General features: G+C 44.0%; 1 protein-coding gene across 1 annotated transcript in view; it reads left to right on the top strand.

Annotated features, from left to right (window-relative positions):
• The window catches only part of NEIL3 (nei like DNA glycosylase 3), a 36,168-nt gene extending 19,408 nt beyond the window's left edge, over positions 1-16,760 (top strand). Inside the window, exons 7-10 of the mRNA XM_084860297.1 lie at positions 5,392-5,561; positions 8,609-8,987; positions 14,114-14,288; positions 16,009-16,760. Coding sequence (XP_084716423.1) covers positions 5,392-5,561; positions 8,609-8,987; positions 14,114-14,288; positions 16,009-16,191 — 907 coding nt within the window. The 3' untranslated portion in view covers positions 16,192-16,760. The remainder of the gene's footprint in view (positions 1-5,391; positions 5,562-8,608; positions 8,988-14,113; positions 14,289-16,008) is intronic.
• The last annotated feature ends 1,070 nt before the right edge of the window (positions 16,761-17,830 follow it).

The raw sequence follows: 17,830 nt of genomic DNA on the forward strand, positions 1-17,830 counted from the left end.
CTGATAGGACGCCGCTTCATATTGCAGATGGATAATGATCCAAAACATACAACAAAAGCTACCCAAGAGTTTCTGAAGGCAAAGAAGTAGGATGTTCTGCAATGGCCAAGTCAAGTCACCTGATCTCAACCCAGTAGAGCATGCTTTTCACTTACTGAAGACAAGACTGAAGGCAGAAAGACCCACAAACAAGCAGCAGCTGAAGGCAGCTGCAGTAAAGGTCTGGCAAAGCATCTCGAGGGAGGAAATTCAGCATGGGGTCATGTCCATGGGTTTCAGACTTCAGGCAGTCATTGACTGCAAAGGATTTTCATGCAGGTATTAAAGGTGATCCTTAAGTTTGAAATGATGTTGGTTTGTTCCATTACTTATGAGCCACCAACGATGGGGGGGGGGGGGTGTATGCCACTGGCTGTCCTTCCTGAATGGTTAATGCCCACTTTTGTCAAACCCCTTGAATTACAGCTGGAAGTCCTGACTTCGCTCCTATCTGGGTGTGTTTCCTTTCAACTTCAATGCGGTGGTGTACAGAGGCCAACTGCCAAAACAGTTATCCTTGTTCCAATATTTCTGTCCCTGACTGTATACCTAGGAATAATTCTGATTAAACATCCATAGGAGATAGCACTGAAAGGTTGCAATCCGAAACACATTGATTTGTGACAAGACCTGCTGAACACAGTGGGATTACTTCTGAGTAAACATAAATAGCATTACGTTGTAAGTTCCTCATATGCTTCTTATTTATTTTTAAACATTTTTATCCCTCCTTTAATTTGGACATCCAAGGTGGTTACTTTTAAAATGGTGTATGGTATTGTTTTCCTTCCCTAATGCTAAAGCAGTAGGATTCAGGAACACATTTACTGCAGGAACCACACATTATTATCATCATCATCATCATCATTTCTGTCCAATAGCCGAAGCTGTCTGGGCAAGGGCTAAAAACCATTTCAACAAACAATTTCAGTACTAGACCAGTTCAAGACAGCTGAAATAAATGTCCCATTATATGCCATTAAATGCCTGGGAGTAGAGGCCAGTCTTAACCTGGTGCCAAAAAGATATTTTTTTCTTGTTTTATTTTATTCTTGTTTCTCTTGTGCAAAATAATGCAGGCTGCAGGATTTCAGCTTGTTAAGCTGTAGAAGGAGGGCACCTACTGAAGTTACCAGGAAACACGCTTTTATTGAGAGTATTTTCCCTACGTTTTAGGGAATTTTGTTGTTAGCACTTTCTAGCCCAGCCTTCCCCAACCTGGTGCCCTCTAGATGTGTTGGACTGCAATTTACAGCATCCTGTGGTCAGCATGGCTGGGGGATGCTGGGAATTAGAGTCCAGTACATCTGGAGGGCACCAGGTTAAGGAAAGCTGTTCTAGACAAACTCATGAAAAAGTGGAAAGAATTTCAGCAAAGGGCCATGTGAAGAGCACTGCTGTATCTGACGAAAGGTTTATCTTGTCCTGCATACTATTTCCTCCAGTGGCAAGCCAGACACCTCTGGGAAGCCCACAGGCAAGACATGAGGGCAATAGCTATCTCCCATTGTTGTTCCCTAGCACATGGTAATCCAGGGCATCTCTACACCAGCCTAAAATCATGCATTTAAAACAGGGCTTTCTACTTACATTTTAAATGCAGGATCACAAGGACTCCCTTTTTCACGTGCTTCCTTTTGCCTCACACCCTTCCCCCTCTTTCTCCCCATATCTGAGACCTCCATTATCTTTCATTGATCTCGCTCCTCTTCTTGCCACTTTAAGTCTTTTCACGGAGGAAACTGAAGCAGAACACAACCGGGCAATTTGATAGCTCATTATCTGCGATCTATTTAAAAATGGAACAAAGGGCATTTAGTGCAGGAGACGCCTTGGATGATCATGACATCATGTAAATTTATTTTTTATTTATTTATTAAATTTATTAATCACCCATCTGGCTGTCCAGTCACTCTGGGTGATGTACAACAACAAAACAGTTTACACAATAAAATTCTACATTAAAAACATCACATTTCTAAAATTACCCTAGCCCACCCCAAATGCCTGCCTGAACAACCATGTTTTTAATGCATGGCAGAAGCGCATTAAAGAGGGGGCATGGTGGAGTTCCCTAGGGAGGGAGTTCCACAGAGTGGGGGCCACCACAGAGAAGGCCATCTCCCTCGTCCTCACCAGCCTAGCTGTCCTGGCTGATGGGACAGAGAGAAGGCCATCCGAGGCTGCTCTTGTTGAGCAGCCTATCTGGTGTTGCTGGAGGTGCTCCTTAAGATAGGCTGGGCCGGAGCCATATAGGGTTTTAAAGGTCAAAACCAACACCTTGAATTTGGTCTGGAAAACAACTGGTAGCCAGTGCAGCTCCTTCAGCGCTGGAGTGATGTGATCTTGCCAGCGGCTGCCTTTAATCAGGCAAGCTGCCGCGTTCTGTGCCAGCTGCAGCTTCCAAACTGTAATGCCCAAGTAGAGCACATTACAGTAGTCTAAACGAGAGGAGACCAGGGCATGTACTACCGATGGGAGCAGATGGTCGGGAAGGAAGGGGCACAGGCGCCGTATCAGATGGAGTTGATACAGCGCTATCCGGCTCACAGCTGACACCTGAGCCTCCATGGACAGTAAGATGACCCGCAAGCTGCGGACCTGGTCTTTCAAGGGTAACCGTACCCCATTCAACACCAGGTCAACATCCCCCAACCTCCTCTTGTCTCCCACCAAAAGTACCTCGGTCTTGTCAGGGTTTAGCTTCAGCTTATTCCTCCCCATCCAGCCACTCACCGTCTCCAGACATTTGGACAGGGATTCTACGGCCAACCTTGGTGAAGATTTGAACAAGAGGTAGAGCTGTGTGTCATCCACATACTGATGACACCGCACCCCAAACCTCCTGATGATAGCCCCCAGCGGCTTCACATAGATGTTAAATAGCATCAGGGAGAGGATGGAACCCTGTGGCACCCCACACGTGAGCGGCCACGGGCCCGAAACCACCTCTCCCAGTGCTACCCTCTGGTACCTGCTGGAGAGGAAGGACCGGAACCACCGCAATATGGTGTCCCCAATGCCCAACCCCTCCAGGCGGTTCAGGAGGATACCGTGGTCAACAGTATCAAAAGCTGCTGAGAGGTTGAGGAGAACAAGGAAGGAGCATTCACCCCTATCCAGATCCCTCCTCATATCATCCACCAAGGCGACCAAGGCCGTTTCTGTCCCATGCCCAGGCCTGAAGCCCGACTGAAATGGATCTAGATAATCAGTTTCTTCCAAGTGTGCCTTCAACTGCATCGCCACCACCCGCTCAATCACCTTGCCCAAAAAAGGCAGATTCTAGACTGGGCGAAAGTTGTTCAGAACTTGGGGATCCAAGGAGGGCTTTTTTAAAAGCGGTCTTATCACTGCCTCCTTGAGGGCTAATGGCATCACTCCCTCCTCAAGGGAGGCATTCACCACCGCCTTGATGCCCTCATCCAGCCTCTCTCTGCAACTCATAATAAGCCAAGATGAGCACGGATCAAGTAAGCAGGTGGTCGGCCTTACAGATGAAAGCACCTTGTCCACTTCATCAGAAGGAAGAAGCTGGAACCAATCCCACAAAACCGGTGTGCCACAGACCGGTAAAGAGCCTGCAAACTTCTGTGAAGGAGCAATCTCAATCGCAGGATAAAAGCTCCGTGTGAAGGAGCCCTCAGAAGCATACCGCCGCTGGAACCTGGACAGAGCTGCCCTTTACGTGACAAAAGTGACGACTTCAGAATGTGACTTCTGTGGCTGCTTGCAGAGTTTGGCATGTGGTATACCCAGCTTTCAACTCAACCCATGCTTTTCAGGCTAGCGAAAAGCTGCCATTGAAGCATGGCCAATAATGTGACAAATATGACTTCAGTTGCAAGATGGCTCTGTCCTTCATGCCATTGTTAATCACATGAGGCAGAACACCCAACTACAGCAACTGCCTTGTTGTAGGGATGTTAGAGAATTCTGCCACGGATCCCAGGGGGGCCGAATTCCAGTGAATTCGGGCCCCCGGAATCCATGGTGGAACGGAGCCCCCCGCCCCACCACCCCGCGAAAGCCCTGTGAAACGGAGCCTACCTGGCTCTGGCAGCTCCAGCCACTGCCAGGCTGCTGCGGCCGCAAATGGTGGCCGTCATAGCGGCTGCCATTTGTGTCCCGATGCCGGCCTGTGATAGGCTACGTATATATTTACGTAGCCTATCATGGGCTTGTGTAGGGACGCAAATGGCATCCCCCACGCAGGATGCCATTTGTGTCCGCAGCAGCCTGGCAGCAGCTGGAGGCCCTGCTGTGGATTGGCCTGGCCATGGAGCAGAGCTGACCAGGCAGGATTCTGGGGGGGAGGACCGGATCGCCTCCCCCCCGTCGAGGATTATGGGGGGCGGAACGTATCACCTCCCTCCACCTGTGGAACCCGGTGGAGCCAGGTAAGCGGGGTTTCGTACACCCCTACTTTGTTGTAATCCAGGTGCAAAGTGTGGAAGAATTTGAGAATTAGGCTGGAACAAAAAAGCCCCTTTCATATGTTTAAGGTAAGTGAAATGAACCCACGGAGAGCTGGCAGACTTCTCTCCTGATCTAAGCATGTCCCTTAGAATGTGTGTAGAGATCCCTTATTTTTCCTGTCCCCTTCTGTCTCCATACGTAAATTGTATCTACTTCGGAAGCCTGAAAAGGACTGAATGTTGGTTTGCGTAGATCAGGGGTGAACCTCAGGTCCAGATGCCAAATCCAGCCCTCCTGGGGTCCTGGTCTGGCTCGTCTGGGTTCCCCAGATGGCTCTTCCCCCTTCTCCCGCCCCCTTTCCCTCAACTACCAATCATTTGTTGGTTGCCCATTCTAAAAGGTTAATATGCCTCTCATAAGGCTTAGCTACTGGCTGTAAGAGCTTTAAGCTCCAGTATGCTGGCAGTTTGGCCCCACCCCTTTGGCCTTCAGTCTCTCCCACCACTGGAATGTGGCCCCTGAATGCTTCTCCAAAATGGCATTTAGCTCACAAGCTGAAAGAGGTTCAGCACCCCTGCTATAGATGGTTGATATGACACCATGGATGTTTGATCACAATGAGTTTTGAAACCATCATAGTTAGTTATTTTAATTCTTATTAGGAAATATATTTTAGTGTTTCGAGGCATAGAAGTAGTCCAGTTCCCGTCCTGTGAATTAATGGCTAGGTTCACAGAGCTTAGGGAGATGAACCCATAAGGCAAAATAGGAAGGTCTGAGCTAACAGACTCATCAGCACAGCTCTTTTCCCACTGATAGCCAAGTTATTACAGTCCAGTTTTGTATCCCCCATAAAACCCTGGTGGAACACAAAGGTTCAGAACAAACATCTCAAAATGTCCACATCAATTTCCCCTTTCCTTCATTGCACAGCAAACTGCCAAGAAGAAATAGTTTAATTGGCTGGGCATGCAGCAGGGGGTCATGTTCTAAAGAACCAGTCGCTCAGAAATTGGAAGAGGAGTGGGCCTGTGCAATCTGCACTCTAATGAATAAGCCTTCTGTCAAAATCTGTGATGCGTGCTTGACTCCAAGGCCTGAAGGTAAGTAATGATGGGGCTTGTATGAGTGTCTGCATGGCATTATAACATAGTACAGCTATGCAGGTAGCCTGGAACCACATGTTTTTGTTTCCAATCTTGCACACAACATTTAGGCAATATGTATTATATATAGTAATATCCTGATACCTCAGTGAGCAAAGAGCTGGATGCACCTGATCTTGGAAGTTAAGCAGGGTCAGCCCTGGTTAGTATTTGGGTGGGAGACCACCTGGGAATCAGGCTTCCTGCACTGAGCAGGGGGTTGGACTCGATGGTCTTGTAGGCCCCTTCCAACCCTATGATTCTATGATCCTAAAAGCTTTCTGTTCCATTGATTTGAATGGTAACTGCAAATAAATGCTTGTTGTTGCTGCTGTTGCAGCAAACGCCATTCAAATTTGTGTACAAATGAAGGATAGACATGTCCCCATTTAGGGCCACCCTATGAAATTTAGGGCCACCATCCCAACTAAGTTTAGGCATGCACCTACGTTAATTTTTGTTTCAGCGTTTGCTGAACACTTTTCTTTTTAGACAAACATTTCCTGACTAATGACTAAATTCTACCCACTGTTGTACTGATGTTTCTGCTTTTATTGTGTGTGTATTGTAATTTCTTGTATACCATTCCAATATCTCTCTATGTGGAGCAGTTTATAAATTCAATAATAAATAAATGCATTTAGGAGTACATGGCGGGCATGTGCTAGGAAGCCATAATTGGCTATGGCTTCCTGACATGTGTTGTCGGCATAGTTGGTGTTAACCTCCACTTGGTGCTTTTTACCACAGTTAGCTTCAGTCAAATACTGGTGGCATTGTAGCACCATCAGTGTACATGGGGCCTCACAGATTAACAGTAAAGAATGGACAGTTTCCTGTCCTACAAGAGTTAGCTATATAAAGTGGAAGGTAGGGGAAGTCTTTTCTCTAGACCAGAGAAGAAAATTCAGAGACAATTCTCTGTTAAGAAAACTAAGATGGGGAAAGGTTATGAAATAGCCTTGAGCAGATGCAAGTCGTCTTAGAAGCTGAATTATAAACCCAGAAGCTTGTCATCTTAGGGAACAACTGTTTGCGCTATAATGGCATGTTCCTTTTGTAACTCAAATATATACTTTCACAGCTGTTAGCCCATCCTATGCTGCATGAATTATTCAGTTGAACTCTTGTACTTTTTGCAGATTTCAGCAACTTCTTGAATCGTCAGACCAAATGTTTCATAAATTGGAAGGGAATATATTTGTAGTGTGTGTGTTTGGGCAGGGGGAAGGCTGTGGATACATTTCCTTTTATAGCTGGAAGGGACAAATGTCATCCTGTTGGTATTTGAAAAACAATGGAAGCCTGCGTGCCTGAGAAGTGTTTAAACTCTAATAAAAATGGTGATTTTAAAACAACTGCATGTTAGGACTTCCAAAGCCAAGCTTTACAGGGGTATTTTTGAAACCTCTTAGCCAGTGGGGACAAATCCCATTCTCCCAGCAATGGCAGTGTCTTTCACTTCTTCCACAAAGTAGAACAGTTCTTAAGCAGCAAAGTTTAGTTTCTAATCCACTCCACTTCGCCACTACTCTGTACTTCCTCTCTTCTCTTCCATAACTCCCTCTGTGCTCTCTCTGTTCTTTCCTTACTCCCGCCACTGCCACGCCCCCCCCACACACACACTTTCTGGTGTGCTGCTCTCTATACTTCCAACAACAGCTCCTCCCTCTAATTGACAAGCCATTTTCTTTTAAGATCCTCCTAAAGATCATGTTAGTGTCATTTTTCCTGCATCCATTCTCACCTAGATTCCCCCTAGTCTGTCCCTACTACCAACTGCACATCCCAGTTCCCAGTTCTCTTCCTTCTGTACCTGTAATATTCCCTCCCTCTTGAAGGCTACTACATGAGGTTTATTTGCACTTGGCGTGCCGATTTCAGGCCCTGAGAAGATGCCTGTACTTTTAAGGATGCCACAGAATGGTGCATTCTTCTGGGAGTGGGTTCAGCGGTCAGTGAAGCACTGTTGCTAAAAGCTATAGATGGTGAAATCCTCCCATTTAGATAACTCTTAAAGGTACAGCAGGCTTTCACCACCTGGACCTTGATCAACCCAAGGAGTGGGTTGAGGCCTTCAGGAGCCAGTAGACTGGTGAAGGGAGATTGGTGGATAACTATAACTGCAGTGAGTGTTTCTGTTGTCTGCCAAACTTGCTCTTGGCTGATTGTCTTCCACTAAAATGCCAGCCCCAGGAACCTAAAGATTTAGTCTGTTCAGAAAGTCAGATTTGCCAATTAACTTATCTCCTGGAATTTATGCACCCAGCTGGTTACCTAGAAGCTGAAGCGGACCCTATACAACAAAGGCAAGATAGCTTAGGGCTTTTAGAACAGAATTGTGATAATGCTCTTTTTCTTTCTCAGCATCTTTCATTCCAGTTGTGCAGCTTTTAAGCCATTATCAAAGTCCAATGTCTGGCATCTGAAGACTTCTTTAAAATATGTTCGCATAAAATATCTTTATCCCAAAATCTACATTTAAAAAATAAAGCAGGAGGTTTTTTAGGATGTTGCAAGTCAAATGATTTCCCCCCGCACTTATAATTAATACACTTTTGTCCTTATCCTTGCAAATCTTCTTTTCACTTTTCCTCCACTCCTTAATTAATTAATGTTTGTTAAATTAAGCTTTGTTTGGGAAAAGATCACATTCCGCCTGCCCCCAAAGGTTAACCAACATTCCCCACTACATGTGTTGCCAGTGTGCATTTGGTTGAATATTCCTGCCATACTGTAACGCTCCTCAGAGCTCCATTACACTAGCTGGATGAACATTTGATGCAAATAGGCATGTGTGATTGGCATCCAGAGCTACCAGTTGTTATATGTGACACTTCCTTTACAACTACAGCTGGCTTGGGGCCATTAATATCTGTTATCATACTAATGTGTAGAGTACTACTGATGTAGTACAAAAGTGTTGGGTAAACTGAGGAAGAAGTAAGGAGGTGATTAAGAGATATTAACCTTGATGTCTTCTCTTTCTTGCCACCTATTTTAAGTTCAAAACATGCAGAATAATGAAGATTTAACAGCCTTTCAGAGCAACTTAGTCAAGTACCCATGTAACAACTTTGGAAAACCACGAACAGAAATTAAGATGAACAGGAAAACTGTGTTTGGGACAACAACTCTGGTACTGACAGATTTTGCTAGTAAATTTACTCTACTACAACAGAATGGAAGTGAAAGTCTAACTCCAGATGGAAGCTCTCTACATGACTCTTCAAGAAATGATTATAACAGTACCTACCACTATGCAGCAAATACACCAGTACCTTTTCCCTATCAATGTAATTCTTTAAAGCCAGCACAGAAGAAACGAAAGATTGATTACTCATCTTCATCTGTGGGGACCATCGTTGAAAATTTAACAAGCAGGTTTGTTATATCCAGTTCTAAACAAGATTCCTGTAAAGTATATTTCATTGAACAGAAACCTGAAAGCTAGAAATTGATGGGAAAGACTTGCTAATAGGAAAACATTTGTTTTTAGATTAGTATGTTTTTGCTTTGAAATGGTTCAGTATACAATATATTCCATCAAATAAGTCGGTGTTCCAGCCCAGGAGACAATGTTGCCTGCTGCTGGGTCCTTATGTGCCACGGAGTGGCTTGTGGCTCAGACAAACTTATTAGATCAGAAGAAATTCTTATTTGTTGCCAGGCGCAAGTTGGTAACTTCAAGGTAGTAATAGAAATGGAAGAAAGGAGATTGGATGGCATGATTAGTACATATTTATATATACCCATTCAGATAGGTAGGAGTTGAAAAATATTTCAAATCTGGAGTTGTCAATCATGGGGCAATATCCAATGCTGCTGCTGTGTCCCTGCTCGATCACTTGTGTGAGTGGAACCCACCACTCACATGACAGAAAGCCAGAACTTCAAAAGGCAGGCGTGGAAATGCTTGTTCCCAGATCGGGACTGGTCAGTGGAGCTTCCTTCTGCAAGCTCTGCTGACCTGCCCCCTTGCTTTTTTAACCACTAGCTCCCTGTTGCACTAATGGTGGGTCCTGTGGGCACATGGGCAGATTTGGATACTGCCCTCAGTTTTTTGTTTCCAGACTTGCACGTACCTGAATAATGTTACATTCTTAAATGTTTGCATCATATTACTAGGTGCCTGAGTAAGCAAGCTCATGCAGATTTTCCCCCTAACCTATCTGAGGTTAGCCATTGCAGAATAATTTATTAAGAAAACTGGGTGGGGGGCACTTATAAATGATAGTAGGATAAAGGGACCGGAATTATGTGTCCAGTCCATTCTTGAATTAGGACATTTTATGTTTCTTTTTTAATTTCTGACATCTAATTCTTAGGATGTGGGGCAGGTCGTCCCAACATTTGAAAAACTGTTGCACTAAAAACAGCAGAATAAAATCTCCAATTAAAAAAAGATGCAATGCATTTTAATTACCTCATACCTGCTTACCCTAGCAGTTAAAAGCTAGTCCAAACAAAAGATCTTTCATGCTTCCAGAAAAGACTCTTGACTTTGACATCTGAGTCTCTAGGTGAAGAGAGTTCCACAACTGTGGGGTAGCCCCCAGGCAGACACCCTTACTATGCCAGCTTGGAGCATGGATTGTATAATCCAGGAAATTCTCTGCCAATCATGAAGATTGTGATAGAACCGCATGCAGATTTTAGGCCACCCTGCTCTCCCTGAAGGATGCATTAATTTATTTATTATTATTTATTTGACGTATTTATAACCTCCCTTTCATGATCCAATAAAACTACAAAACATTCCAATAAAAAAAAATCAGAAGCATAAAAACAGAGAAACTAAACATAAGCACAACTCTTTAAAATACCTAGGCAAATAAGCAAGCTTTAACCTGGTGGTGAAATTATAGCAGTGTTGGTGCCAGTTGAGCTTCAGTGAGGAGAACATTCTAGAAATAATAAAGGCCTGAATTTCTCATGTTTAGAGAACCCTGAATTTTTTGCCCTGCAGCTACTATTATTCCCCTTGTGCCAAAAGCACTCAACAAAAAACCAACAATCCAGTGGGATGGGGAATGGGAGAGTATCTGAATCTGAAACCAATGTGGGTTGAAAGATGGCCCTGTCCACATTACTCCTCTTGAGTCAAAAGCTCCTACTGTCACCAGGGGTTTGTGACTTTCCTGAATGCCATTCTTTTCTTGATTTCCCTAATCCCATGAAGAGTACCTTCCATTTCATATTGTACCCAGGGGGGCGGATGGGGACTATAAACCCTGGTGGTCTTCTTCCTTCATTCCAGGTGCATGAATCAGAACACTCATCTCCAGCTCCCCTTCCCCCCTTTACTGAAAAAGATGAGCTTTCTTCAAACTGTTTAATGCCTTAAGCCTTGAGCCTCATCCTTTTTAGCTCTGAGTCTTTCCAAGACTCTTTTCCTTTATAGTCTCATCAGATTAGGCGGACTTTATCCCAGGCACCTGGTTGTACCAAAATGTGCTCCAAAAATTGAATTCAGGCTCAGGTCACATTTTCCATGTGACCAACCCCCAAGGCTTTCTATACAAGAGGGCATCAGATCTGATCCAGATAGCAGTCACCAGCCACTTAGAATCATAGAATCATAGGGTTGGAAGGGGCCTACAAGACCATCCAACCCCCTGCTCAGTGCAGGAAGCCTGATTCCCAGGCGGTCTCTCATCCAAGTACTAACCAGGGCTGACCCTGCTTAGCTTCCGAGATCAGACGAGATCAGGCACATCCAGCACAAAGACATGGAATGACTTCTAATAGTTGCTGTGGCATCTGAAAAGAAATCCAACTGGCTTGTTTAAATGGTCCATGCAGAGAACTGGGTCCTGTTCAGATGCATTTAGTGTGGAACTACAACTGTGGAAGAGAATTCCAGAGGAGCAGCCATGCTAGTCTGTGGCAACCAAAGCTACCAAGAGTGTTGTGACACTTCCAAAACAAACAACTTTACTGTTGCGTAAGTGGTAGGGGTGTGTGCGTGCACACGTGTGTGTGTACAAAGCGAAGGAAGGAAGGGGTGTGGGGAGGGGGGGAATGAGGCTAACAGTGCAATCCTATATATGTCTTCTTAGAAGTAAGCAGCACTGAAATCAGTGGGACTTACTGTCACGTAAGTGTGTACAGGACAGTAGCTTAAAAGGCCAAGCAGTGAGGGGCTAGCAGAAGTGTCTTAGTATCATGCAGAAGTGAGTACAAAATCCAGTCTGCATGGGTGTGACCTAGACTGCATGGTAGTGAACAGGCCCAGCAAAATCAATAGTGGAAACAAGCACTAGGGAGCTAGTCAGTCCCCAAATCCACTGAATCTGAGTTTCCCAGTGTCAAACTTGCTCATGCTTTCTGACTCAGTAGCTTCACACTGTAGTCTCCTTCTGAAAACTTTGTTGTTGTTGCTTATGTACGGTGACCTCCAGGTCTGCTAGAAAATGCCCAGGAAGGCTGCAATATTCATCCACTGATTTCTGAGCGTTACCATTTTTAAGGTTGGATTTGTGTCTGTTTATTATCTTGTGAAGACTAACCAACTTGTTCGCCTTTCTGGCATTGACATAGGCCAATGTTGCCAGGTGGCATAAATCATGTTAGAAAATGTGCAGATGAATCAGTTTTTGATGGGATCGCTGTAGCAGAGAGAGATGGAAGAATGCCAAACTCAGCTGTGCAGCATGAGTTGCCCTGTCCTAAGAATGGAGAAAGAGCTGCTGTAAAGAAGTAATTGTAATTTACAATTTTTATGAGTTCTTCAGAAGAGGTTTACACAGGAGAGCAGAGGAAGAAGAATAGCTGCTTGGTGTCATAGAACAAGCATGGCACAGGTACTGGAGCATCACAGGACTTGGCAAGAGGACCCATGGGCCTTTTTGTGGCATAGGCATGCCTTTACTCATCCCTGCTGATTTATTTATTAAATTTATATCTCGCTCTTCCTCCAAAACTGGTGCTCAAGGTGGCTAAGAATAATAGAACTGCGCTTAAAACAAAAACTTAATTAAAACATTACATAAAAACAAATAAATAGAAACCACAACAAGAAAAGAAATAGCACCCAACCCATTAAAACCTCAGCAGCAAGACCAGCTTGCATGCCAAAGGTCTGCCTCAATAAAGCATCTTTGTTGGTGGAAGGACAACAGAGAAAGAGCCAACGTAACCTCCCTCACTAGGGGGTTCCAGAGCCTGAGAACACCATGTGTCTCATGACTCCCACAGTGGTGGGACCAATAGAAGGGCCTCCTTGGAAGATCTTAAAACCAGGGCAAGCTCGTATGGGAGAAGGTAGCCTGCTCCTAAGGGCTTTTTAGATCATAACCAGCAGTTTGAATTATGTCCAGAAACAGACCAGTAGGCAGTGAAGCTGCTGTAAGATGGGAATCACATGCTCCCTGTAAGTGGCCCCATTCAACAGTCTGGCCATAGCATTCTGGACCAGGTGAAGCTTTCAAACTCTTTTCAAAGTCAGCCCCACGCAGAGCCTGTTAGAACAGTCAAAACTATGCCTGCGCTGCCTGTTTCCCGGCTTGACAGACTGGAAAGAAAACCACCTAAAAACATGGGTTGGGGGAGATGTTGCTTATATCAGGTGTAGACAACCTGGTGCCTTCCAGATGTTTTGGACTAACTAAGCCCCAGCGAGCATGGCCAGTGGCCAGAGATTATGGAAGCTGTGGTCCAAAACATCTGGAGGGCATCAGGTTGCCTATTCCTGGCTTATATATTAATAAGCGTTAGAGCAATACTAATGCTTTTTGAACTTGAATTGTACCACAGTTCCCAACAAAGGTTGGCCAGTCCTAAATCAAAGTAACAGGAAGCAAAGTAACCTTGTTTGAACATTAACCGTCAAGGAAGATGCCCTTGTGCATGGTAAACAGAGATGCTCTCCAAATATTCTGGTGACGCTAATATCAGAGGAGAGTAAAGCTTCCCTGCCACCTTCATAAAATGCACTTTTCTGCTCTGCCAGTCAGACTTCCTCCTCAGTGGAATATGATTGGGATCATTAAAAGTAGCTTTGATCAAAGAGCATGGAAAATTGTCTCTGCAGCGGACAAGTAGGTAGAGGTCCCCATGGCCTGGTCTAAGACACTCATCATAGCTTTCCAAAGGGGGAGAATATAATTGGAGGGAATTGGACCTCTCGTACATCTTGCTGCTGCCAATTCCGGATGTCTTTTAAACTACATGAAAGCACAACATTTATGCTAGCAATGCTGGAATGGTGCACTTTACAAAAAAAAAAGCGGCAAGGCTATTTGGGGACTTTAAATTTGCCACTTGCATTTCATTCCAATTGCCTGGATATTCAGCACTGAATCCTTCAATTTTATTTAAAGAGAAAACAAGTAGGGCAGATAAAAGAGCAAGGATCTGTATATTTTGTTCAATAGATAAAAGATACATTATTGAAATGGAAGAGTTTCTAAGGAGTTTTGGGGAAGGCAGAAGGAGTGAATCTGGTGGTTCTGCTGTAACTAATCTCTAACTTTATGCAGGTTTTATTTTGTAACCTGTCATTACAGATCACCTTCAGATAATGTGACAGATGGTTCTTGTACATTAAATGCTGGCAGTCCTCGCTGTAGTAAACACAGCCGCTTCTGTGTTCTCTGCGTTGTGAGGAAGGACGGAGAAAACAAGGGCAGGCAATTTTACGCTTGTCCTCTACCTAGAGACACCCGGTGTGACTATTTTCAAGTACGTGAGATTGTAATAAACCTTGCCAATACCCTTGAAATGTACAAATCAGTTTCTCAAGCCACCATGATTGCTTGTGGATTTCACTCATTCTTTCAGCATAATGGAAATATGAATTACAATGATGATAGCTTTGTCTAAAGAGGTTCTCGGTGCAGTTTAGGATGAATAAGCAGGACTTCTGGCCACTGTAGAATGATTTTCCACATGAAGCTGATTGAATCATAGATTTTTAGTTCATGGTTTTACAGCAGCCTTCCCTTGCCTGGTGCCCTCCAAATGTTTTGGACTACAACTCCCAGCATTCCTGGCCATTGGTCATGTTGGCTGGAGCTGGTGTGAATTGAAATCATAGGAACATGGGAAGCTGCCTTATACTGAGTCAGACTATTGGTCCATCTAGCCTAGTATTGTCAACTGACAGTGGCTGTCCATGGTTTCAGGCAGGAAATTTTCCTGCCCTGCCAGGGATTGAACCTGGAACCTTCTGCATGCAAAGCAGGTGTGCTAAGCCCAAAACATCTGGATGGTCATCAGGTTGGGGAAGGCTGGTTTACAGTAATATGTTTTCATTTACGTACTATAATATAGCTGAGGGCTTATTGACCCCCTTGTTCCACACCGGAACTTAAAGGAGGGAGCTCCCGGATGCTCCTGAGGGATGGAGAGTTTGTGGGAGGATTCCTCTCCCACCTCTCCACCTTTAGCTCTTCAGCCAAGCATCCATGGCATTAGCAGGGACCAGCTCCCTGGAGTTACCTATGTCTGAGAGGAGAAACAGCACCAGAGAACCTTTCGAGTTTTTCGGTCCCTTGATTGTCTGCAGCTGCTTGCTGGACAGAGGGCTCTGTCCCCACTTCAGTTCTTCCTCTGTTTCCTATACAGGCTGTGTGCCATTAATAGCTCCATGGGAGGCAGAGGTGACACCGGTGCAGCTTTTCCAACATGGAGGTCAAATGACTGGAAAGCCCGCAGCTGTTGTATTTCTGCTTGCTGCGTGGCTATTAGTCAAGTGACGTATGCAGAAAATACGGTAGCAGCTCCAGAGCCCCCTTCACAAGTTCCTTCCATGTGTAGTGTAAACTTGCAGAAGAGGAAGCAGGCCCGCCCCTACCCTCAGTGTTGCCGCACCTTGCTGAAAGGTCTGAAAAGGGGTGCCTGCATGATACAGCTGTAGGCACGTCACATAATCTAGAACCCTGTGTGGCTGGGATTCCAAACTTTGTGGACCGTTTTTCATTTTTGTAAGTAATTATTACATTTCTATACCGCCCCATAGCCGAAGCTCTTTAGGCGGTTCACAAAAGCCTTTGTGTTTCTGTTCTCAGCTCAGCTTTGACAATTGTCTCTGCTATACAGTATGCTAACTAATGCAACAGTGTCGTTTTGACCTTCAGATTCTGAAAGGGAAGAGACATTTGAGTTTGGGGAAGTGAGATCTATTGCTCTGGAGTCATGAGCTATCAGAACTTTAGTCAGATAAATTAAACCTGTGTTGCCTCCAGAGTCAGATAAGACTCTTAAAATCTGTCCTCCAACAAAGTCAATCCAGTGGAGTTCAGTCAGTGGAACAAGTGGTATTTTCAAGGAGGTAGTTTAGTTTGATTATTATTGGTTGCCACCTCCCTGGCAGCATTAAAGGAGAGTTTCTTGCCACCAATCTAAAAGAGGAATTTGGCTACAGCATCTGGTGTTAAAGGGAAATGATTTCTCTCTACAGTGGGCAGACCTGCATTTTCCTTTCTGCAATCATGGGAAGCGCTGCATTATGAGGACAGTGTTGAAGACTGGCCCTAACAATGGAAAGACTTTCTTTGTGTGCCCTCTTGGGAAGGATAAACAGTGTGACTTCTTCCAGTGGGCAGAAAATGGTCCAGGAATGAAGATTATCCCAGGATGCTGAGCTATTCATCTCCAATACACCAAACTGACGTTAATCTTCTCAAACTGTGTGTTCTATACTGCTCTTCTCTGGGAGATATTTTAGGAGGCTTATGATCAAGTGGCATCTTGTGATTGCAAATCCATCTAGATTATATATTTGAACATTCATTCTCTTGTCCCTCCTAACTGTTTCTGCTACTTTCTGTTCTTTTATTGTTATGCTTTACCTAACACAAGAGACTCTCAGATGACAGAATTAACATACCTGAACAATATGCAGTCACTTCTTTTGTTGTCTTGGTTCTCCCATCCTCCCCCAGAAAACAAAATATTTAGAAATAATTTGGCAGCCTAGGGGCAGAGAATTGCCCAATTTGTTTGTCTCTCACAACGTACTGCAATCTGTCAATGAAATATATAACTTGGAATTTACCTGTGTTGTTTGTCCTTCAATACTTGTTTTCACAGTCTGAGATATATTTTCTATGAAAGTTTTATTACAATGCATTTAAGATGAATAGATTTTAATACACTTTGTAATCAGTTATGAAAGATTAATACAGTCAATAAAATGTTTCAAGCAATGATGAGCCTTTGTTCTTAAGGATAGCTGTGTTTGAGCTTATTGTCAGTGCAGAAGGGAAACAGTTTACATGTACTTAACTAACAAGTTTTATTGTCTGTGATGGTTCTTGTATGGCTTTGACTTGATCTTGTATTTGTTTACATTGGAACCTATACTAAGAAGGAATGTTGTTCATTTGGAAATGAACAGGGTGCCAAATCTACCTTGGAGTAATGCTGTCAGCCTGTTCCCAAGCAGAATTAGGCATACATAAGCCTATTGATTTCAGTGTCGTTAGGTGTGTTTAACTCTGTGTAGGATAAGGCTGCTTGACTTTTAAGGTGAGTTGTAAATTTGGACTGAAGTACTTCCGTTTACTTGTCCTATTAGATCCAAGGACTGTGGCTAACTAGTTTTGTAGAGTGGGCCAAAATTATTTAAGTATGTTCTCATTTCTTGGTGAGCTCAATCCAGACTTAGTCATACTTAGAATAGACCCACTGAAATAATTTGCTTATGTCCTGTTGATTTCAGTGGATCTACTCTAAGTATGATTAAGTCTGGATCCAACCTTGAGTCTGCCATTCTACCCTTGCATGGGAGTAAGTCGTATTGAACTTAGCAGGACTTAAACCTGAGTAGACATGCATAAGATTTCACTCTTAGCACCTTATAAATTCTTAAATGTGATTTTAATGCTGCAGCGCTGGATTCTGTAGGTACAGTATGCACTGATTTTCTGCAGCTGGTCAGTGAAGGATGAAGTGCTTTCAGTATTGGTATTCCAGTCTTCCTTAGCTCCTTTGATTTACTTCCCTGGTGTACGATTTTTCTTGGGAGTCTGTTAGAATGAGTTCCTCCCATCACAATTGAATTATACCTCACCTTTGCCTGGGCAGCTCTACTATTAAGCTCTCATTAGGCCATTTACAACATTTTCATCACAAGCCTGTACATGTCTACTCAGACGTAATCCCCACTGAGTGCATTGGGGCTTACTCCCAGGTAAGCACATATAGGATTACAGACATTGCTTCGAGTGCTTTAATTTCATTGAAGTATTGTTTATTTATTTAGAGCTCTAAGGTTGTTT

The sequence above is a fragment of the Heloderma suspectum genome, chromosome 5 (genome assembly GCF_057233095.1).
Source record: "Heloderma suspectum isolate Gila_16-S chromosome 5, 16-S_ref, whole genome shotgun sequence".
NCBI lineage: Eukaryota > Metazoa > Chordata > Lepidosauria > Squamata > Helodermatidae > Heloderma > Heloderma suspectum.